The sequence below is a fragment of the Pelophylax lessonae genome (assembly GCF_965119305.1).
Source record: "Pelophylax lessonae genome assembly, chromosome: 13".
NCBI classification, from domain to species: domain Eukaryota; kingdom Metazoa; phylum Chordata; class Amphibia; order Anura; family Ranidae; genus Pelophylax; species Pelophylax lessonae.
In genome coordinates this window covers 135,083,276-135,090,860 of record NC_138780.1, presented here as the reverse complement: position 1 = coordinate 135,090,860, position 7,585 = coordinate 135,083,276, and the positions used below count along the sequence as shown (strand labels likewise).

Here is a 7,585-nt window from a genome sequence, read left to right as displayed (position 1 = left end):
TCAACATCATCTCAGACTGCAGCCGGGAACAGGATCCCAAAAAGATCCTCAATATCGTCTCACAGCAGGTTGATAACAAGGAACCAAAGTCCTTTCGAGTAGGCAGCTTTAATATCGAGCTGACTTCAGAGAATAAGGATGGAGATGCATTGAAATCATCGGCCACTTCGCATGTAAAGATCTCAATGGCTCCAGACCAGAAAACCGATGAGGTCAGAGCAAAACCACCTTCTGTAAAGGGGAGGACAGAAGGGCTAAAACTTCCTGAGCAAATACCTTTAAAGCCCAATTCTGACAATGAAATAAAGTCTCATGGAGGGAAAGGTCTTCCATTTTACTCCAAGATCATTCCAGCTGGAAAGTTGGTTGCTCGATTAAAAAATTCCACCCTCAACCAGTCTGAGCTCATTCAGGTAAGAAAATATATGAATGCATATGATACCTACAAATACATAATAACCCCTAAAACGGGGGTCAGCAACCTGTAGATCGCGATCTACCAATAGGTGACTGGTAGATGGCAATCTGGGCTTGCTGACCTGACATTCCAGAACATCAAACAGAGTGCAATGCAGAGGGACTACTTGTAAAGTTGGAACTGTAGTAGAGCGCAAGAGCTGCATAGGCCTATACCTCCTCTGTAGCGCTGGCTCTAGTCCCATGCGGAGTGATACAAACTGCACTCCATCTTTTATCCAGAGTGGTGCCAGCAGCAGGAAAGTAGAGATTTTCAGGTCAGTGTGAAGCAATACACGGGGCATAATAGTATAGTATAGTTTACCTGCACCTTGGGTGCAGTGCGTCTGCAGTTTACCTGCACCTGTGCATCTGCAACTTTCCTGGGCTAGCTGCATTTTGCTTTAGACTTCTATTATATCCTGCATTTTTGGTGCACTTTCTGAATGCAGGATTTTTAGTGGGCTTTCAGAAAGAGCACCACACCTGCAGGATATTATTGAAGTCTTTAGAAAAGCGCAACTAACCCAGGAAAGTTGCAGATGCATTGCGCTGCACTCATGGTGCAGGTAAACTGCAGCAAATCAGTGTGAAATCAGCATTATAGGGGGCTCAGAACAGTAAGGGTTCATATACATTTGCAGTTTGGAGGGTGATAAAAAACCATAGTTAAGACGTGTTTTTATCACCCATGCCCCAACCACACCCTCTTAAGCTGCAGTGGCCCCAGGGGTGTATGCATCTCGCAGCCGAAGCAGAAGTTCTATGCCCTTTCATGGTTGGTGGGTGTAGCACCTGCCAAGGATTACCCATTAAAGTGAATAAGGGCACTATGCAAGTGCCCTGCAACCTTGTGCAGTACAGCAAACAAGGGGTTAAAGCAGGAAGCATTGTGTTGCTTTCTCACCATCTGCTTAACCCCTTGTATCCCACAGAAGCATGCATTTGCGGGGCACTTGCAGAGTGGCCCCATTTACTTGAATGGGTCATGATTGGCAGGCGGTAGCACCCACTAAAAACAGGGGGCTTAATTGCTGGAGCATGTGTACACCTTTGGCTGCTGCCTAAGCAGCTGAAGGGGGTAGGGATTGGTGGCGGTAAAACTGTGACTTAACCGCAGGGTCTACAGAGTGGCTACTTATGTTTTTACTTCTATTATTTGCATGATTAAATGTAGCGGATGCTAACATTTGTGTAGCTAGATTATTTCTGTCGAATCAGACCAATAATATATCTCATGGCTTTGTTTCCTCTCTTTAGTGTTATCATCTGATGAGGTTTAAACTGTTATATGATTAAATCCTATTGTGAATGTACCTGAGGTTTAAAGTAATCTTATGAAGGGATCGGTCTTGTAATGTGGCCCTATGTGCTTCCCAGGTACCCACTTAGTTTATTGTTGGTGAACTCTTGAGATCCCCAAAGACCAATGCACCCACGTAGAGAAAAGCACCAGGATTACTTTTTGCTGCCAGAGCTGTTTTTGCATTTTTTGCGCACGTTTAAAAAAAAAAAAAATCTTTTTAGGCCTGAACATTACACAAACATATTACTGCAGAATTTCAGTAAAAAACACACACGTGAATTTTAGGGCAAACAAGCACAATAAACTACCCACATTTTTGGTAAATATAAAAAAACGAGGTTACACCGAGTAAATGGCTACCGAACAATTTGTATAAGTCTGTGAAATGGCAACAAACTTAAGTACCCTATATTTTCTATAGGTCATCAGTTTATTGTTACGAAGGAGGTCTTGTGCTAGAGTTATTGCTCTGACTCCGGCGTGCGAAGCGATATGTAACGTTTATTGCAATAGACCTTTTCACACATAGGCGCCCCTGACGTGTGTTTACATTCGTACATACGTATATGTGGGGGTGAGGGTCTCCAAATTTTTTTGGGGGAGATTTTATGCTTTAGGTGCCCTATGTGATGATTTTTAGACCTCTCTTCTCTTTACTGAGAGATGCAGGGTCTAAAAGACTATGGGTGTCTCCTCTGGGCTCCACTGAATGTATTGCAATGCAAAACCTAGCCGGAAAAAGTGACAGTCAGCCCAGAAGTGATGTCCTAAACGTCCCTTTCTGGGGGATGGGCAAGCAGAGCCCAGAATACATGGCTGGGGGGTGGGCGGTGTGTGTGCGGGGGGGAGCTGGTACGGGGGGGGGGGGGGGCTGTAGTAGCAGCCACCTGAATGCTTCCACCTGATGGGCGAGAGTGTGCCTTTTAGTTTTACACACAATCCTGGTGGCTGCTGCACCCAGTGTGTGTGAAACCCTCCGCTATCAGGTCCGTATGATGTACAGACCTGGCAGTGAAAGAGTTAATGGTATTCCTTCCAGATATTAATATTCACTGTTTATTTGCTCCCATGCTTCTGTCACTGAAGTGAAAAAAAATGACTTGTTTGCATATGGCAGATATTGGTGATTGGCTATAGGGAGAGTATTCTTTTCTTAGCTTTGTATAAATAAGTTGTGCTTAAATAAGTTGTGCTTAGGAGCATACACAGGGCATCTGCTTTTCTCTCCTAGTGGTTTGGTAGTGAAAGGAAGGCAAATATAGGCAGGCAGCTGGTCAGGCTGCCAATAACGTGAACTTGTTGCTTTGCCTTGTACAGCTTACTTGTAAAATCCTTTTCTTGGAGTACATTACGGGACACCGAGCAGCCATATTCATTATTATCTGGGTTATACACCACCTATAGGTGAATGGACACTGGCAACCAAAAAGACAATTGGTCTCCCTCTATATAACTCCTTCCATACAGTAAGTACTTCAGTTTTGTAGCAAGCAATAAACATCCCAAACAAGAGGGGAGGGAACTCTGTGTCCCGTGATGTACTCCAAGAAAAGGATTTTACAGGTAAGCTGTAGGAAAAATCCACTTTTCTTTATTGTACATCACGGGACACAGAGCAGCCATAGTAATTACTATCTGGGACGTCCCAAAGCAATGCACTTGAGGGGAGGGGGACACTAAATATGAAAAAAACCATCAGACTGAAAAGATCTAAATAGCTGCCTGCAGCACACTGTGGCCAAATGCAGAATCCTCCTGGGTTCTAACATCCACCTGATAGAATTTAGTGAAGGTATGTACTGAAGACCAAGTAGCGGCCCTGCAAATCTGAGCCATAGAAGCTTAATGGCGAACTGCCCAAGAAGCATCTACACTTCTGGTAGAGTGTGTCTTTACCGGAAAAGGTGGAACCTTCCCCTTTAAACCATACGCCTTGATAATGACCTGGCGAATCCACTGCGAAATTGTAGACCTAGATGCTGCCTGCCCTTTCCTGGGCTCTTCTGGCAGCACAAACAAAAGGTCAGTCTTTCGAATCTGAGCTGACATCTTCAAATAGCCCGTAAATACACGTACTACATAGAATGTAACAACTTTTCCTCTGCAGTTTGAGGATTTGAAAAGAAGGAAGGCAGTATAATGTCCTGATTCAAATAAAAAGTGGACACCACCTTGGGCAAAAACCAAGGGTTTGGACGTAGAATCCCCTTATCTTGATGCAAGATCAAAAATGGCTCCTTACCAAAAAGAGCCGCTAACTCTGATATTCTTTTAGCTTAAGTTACTGCAACCAAAAATACTAACTTTCTGGTCAAAAGAACCAGAGGATTATGCCGAATGGGCTCAAAGGGCTGTTTCTGTAGAACCGCCAAGACCAAATTTAAATCCCAAGGACACAAAGATGGCCTAAGTGGCGGAAGCATACGTAGTACCCCTTGTATAAAGGCTCAGACCAAGGAATGCGAAGCAATCAGTCTTTGATAAAAGACTGATAAGGCTGAAATTTGACCTTTAATAGTGCCTAAGGCTAGCTTCATATCTTCCCCTACTTGCAAGAAGGCTAGAATTCTCCCAATTATTATATATTTACGTGGATGCCAATTCCTGGCCTCACAACAAAAATGGAAGACTTCCAGACTCTGTAATAAATGCCCCTAGGTTTCCTAGTGTTTAACACGGTAGAGACTGCAGGACCAGATATACCCCGCTCTCTCAAAATCCAGGCTTCAATAGCCAAACCATCAAATTTAGAGATTGTAAGGCAGGGTGGAATATCGGATCCTGAGAGAGCCGGTCCAGGCGCAGTCGGAGATGGCCTTCCCATTGCCAATCTTGGAATTTGCGCATACCAAATCCTCATGGGCCAAGCTGGAGCCCCCAGGATTACTGGTGTTTCCCTTCTTCCTGAATCCTGCGCAGAAGTCGTGGCAGCAGCTGAAGCAGGGGAAAGGCATAGATCAGGGAGAACTGCTCCCAAGGAGTTACCAAAGTATCCACCTCGACAGTGAGCGGATTCCTGGTTCCTGGATACAAATTTGTCCAACTTGTTGTTGAACCTGGATGTCAACAGATCTATGTCCGGGACCCCCCAGCGTTGACAAATTAATGCAAATATCTCGGGATGTAAGGACCATTCCCCTGGAATCATCTGCTGGTGACTCAATATGCCTGCCAGTTCTCTATTCCTGAAATGAAAACCCCTGATAGGCATGGAACAAATTTCTCCACCCAGGATAGGAAGGGACCCACCTCCTTCTGAGCTGACTGACTCTTGGTGCCCCCCCCTGATGGTTGATATAGGCCACAGCCGTGGTATTGTCTGATTGTACCCTGACGGGGCAACCCTGAGGTCTGGGAATCCAGTACCTTTAGTGCTCGACAAACTGCTCGGATGTCCATGATATTGATGGGGAGGCTCCTTTCTAACAAACTATTCAGAGAAAGGGAATACAATAAGACAAGTGGCCACTCACTAAAACTAGAGGAAAGGCAGTTTAACCTTAAAATACGTAGGGGGTTCTTCACTGTAAGAGCAGTAAGGATGTGGAATTCTCTTCCACAAGCAGTCATATCAGCAGGGAGCATCGATAGTTTCAAAAAACTATTAGATGGGCACCTTAAAGACCACAACATACAGGGGTATACAATGTACGGTTAACAGCAAACACACACGCACATCATAGGTTGAACTGGATGGATGGATGTCTTTTTTCGACCTCACTAACTATGTAACTATGTTCTGGCGACTCGGAAAGTAGCCAGCATTCTAAGGTGGGCAGAATGAATCGTTCTAGCCTTCTCTGCTGTACACATTCCAGGGGTGGCAAATGGGTAGGCTGATTACCTCAGTCGACAGGCGTTGGACCAGGGGGAATGGTCACTTCATCCGGAAGTGTTTCATCAGTTGTGTCTCCAGTGGGGTACTCCCGAGGTGGCTCTGTTTGCCTCTCGCCTCAACGGGAAAGTGCAGAGGTTTGTGGCACGGTCTCGGGATCCTGGAGCCGATGCCACAGATGCATTAGGGGCTCCTTGGAGTCAGTATCGTTTGATTTACGCCTTTCCTCCTCTAAAGCTTCTGCCGAGACCCCTGCGCAGGATCGAGGCAAAAGTGATTCCGCTCATCCTAGTGGCTCCAGACTGGCCTCGCCGGTCTTGGTAGGCCGATCTAGTACGGCTGGTCACCAATGCTCCTTGGAGACTTCCTCTCAGGGAAGATCTGTTGTCCCAAGGACCAGTCTTTCATCCTGCTTTACATTATTAATAATAATTATTAATAAGGGGGGGCGTGTCCAAGCTGGCGACCGAAGCGGACGCTTAGAGAAGGAGCTCCGGTGACCTGCCCGCTTTTTATCCTGTTTTCTTGCTGCCCTGCCGCCCTATATTTTATATACTCAGCCGCACTCCCTGCATTGATATGACCAGGGGTCGACCGTCCTCTGCGCCCCACACGTCTGCCTCGGTCCCCGTTGCTCCTGCTGGCACGAAAGCTGGGCCTCTTGCTTCCTCCAACATGGCCACCCAGAGGGAGGATGAAGCTCCTGCGCTCCAGGAGCAGAACAATTTCTCGGCCCTCATGCATGCCATTTCCACCTGTCAGGCCACTTTGACGCCTAAAATTGACTCGGTGCAGCTGGATATAGGTTTAATTCGGTGGGACAGGACAAGTTCCGTACGCGGCTGATGGAGGTGGAGCGCAGGGTGAGTTACACGGAGGATACCCTGAGAGACCATGCAGCTTCCCTGCATAACCTTCGTGTCCATGTAAAAGCTCTTGAGTTTCGGGCAGAGGATTCTGAAAACTGCAACCGCAGGAATGACCTGCGCATCCTGGGCCTGCCGGAGGGGGCTGAAGACCCTAAGCCCTGCTGACTTCACGGAGCGCCTCCTCCGCACCTTACTCCCTCAGGTGACCTTCTCCCCATTATTTGCGGTGGAGCATGCCCACCGCATGCCTGCTCGCCGTGGGCCTCCTGATATGAGGGGGCTAAGCTGATGATATTACCGGATTTCTCTGTGGAGACCCAGAAGCTGCACAAGTCATTTGACCATGTCAAGCTGGCAAAAAGGCCTGAAGTACAGCATGTTGTTCCCGGCCAGGCTACGGGTGCAGGATGGTGAATCCCTCCGCTTCTTTACTTCCCCTGAGGAGGCCTCGACTCGGTTGGAGTCTCTGCCCCGTCACTAGGTCCAGTGATCGCTTGCAACCTTACCTCTAACTGGCTGCCTTGTTGTACTCCTGTGTTCGTGGCGGCTGGATGTCCCTGATTACTACCTGTGACTCTTATGACCTGCACTTACTCCCTCCGGTGGACTGTTATGCTCTCTGCCTGGGCCCTTCCTCCTCTTTTTTGTTTTTGTTTTTTTTCCCTTGCTGTTGGCCTTGCTCTACAAGGGCCCTCAGAATTTCAGATTCCATCTGGGACTGTCGGACTGTGCCCCGGACTTGTTTGTTTTTTACCCGGGTGGCCCTCCCGGTTTTCTCCTTTTTATATCCTATGTTGTGGGTCGGTTACTTTTGCATGGGCAGTGCTGTCGGTGCTCCTGGTATGTTTGACTGTTCCTCCCAGGCACCTTTTTTGGTATTTTGTCCTCCCTTTGACTGTTAGTCATGTTTTGTTTGGGGTCTCAAGCTCACCCGTGTTTTTGGGGTGTTGCGGGGTGGGGGGAGGGGATGTTTTTGTTCTGGGTTTTCTTTGTTTATATTTTGTTTTCTTTGCCACCAAGGTATCTCTATGATTCACTGTGCACTTTATTGTGGCTGGTGTTGACCTGCTACTCCCTGGGCTGTATGTTTGGGGCCGGGCTGCGGATGCTGGTGTGTGT

At 47.1% G+C, this 7,585-nt stretch overlaps 1 protein-coding gene across 1 annotated transcript in view; it reads left to right on the top strand.

Annotated features, from left to right (window-relative positions):
• Nucleotides 1–7,585, top strand: part of MGA (MAX dimerization protein MGA) — a 186,908-nt gene that overhangs the window by 78,812 nt on the left and 100,511 nt on the right. The window contains exon 12 of the mRNA XM_082274963.1: nucleotides 1–413. This exon is cut by the window's left edge and continues 54 nt beyond it. Within this exon, the coding sequence (XP_082131089.1) occupies nucleotides 1–413 (413 nt within the window). The remainder of the gene's footprint in view (nucleotides 414–7,585) is intronic.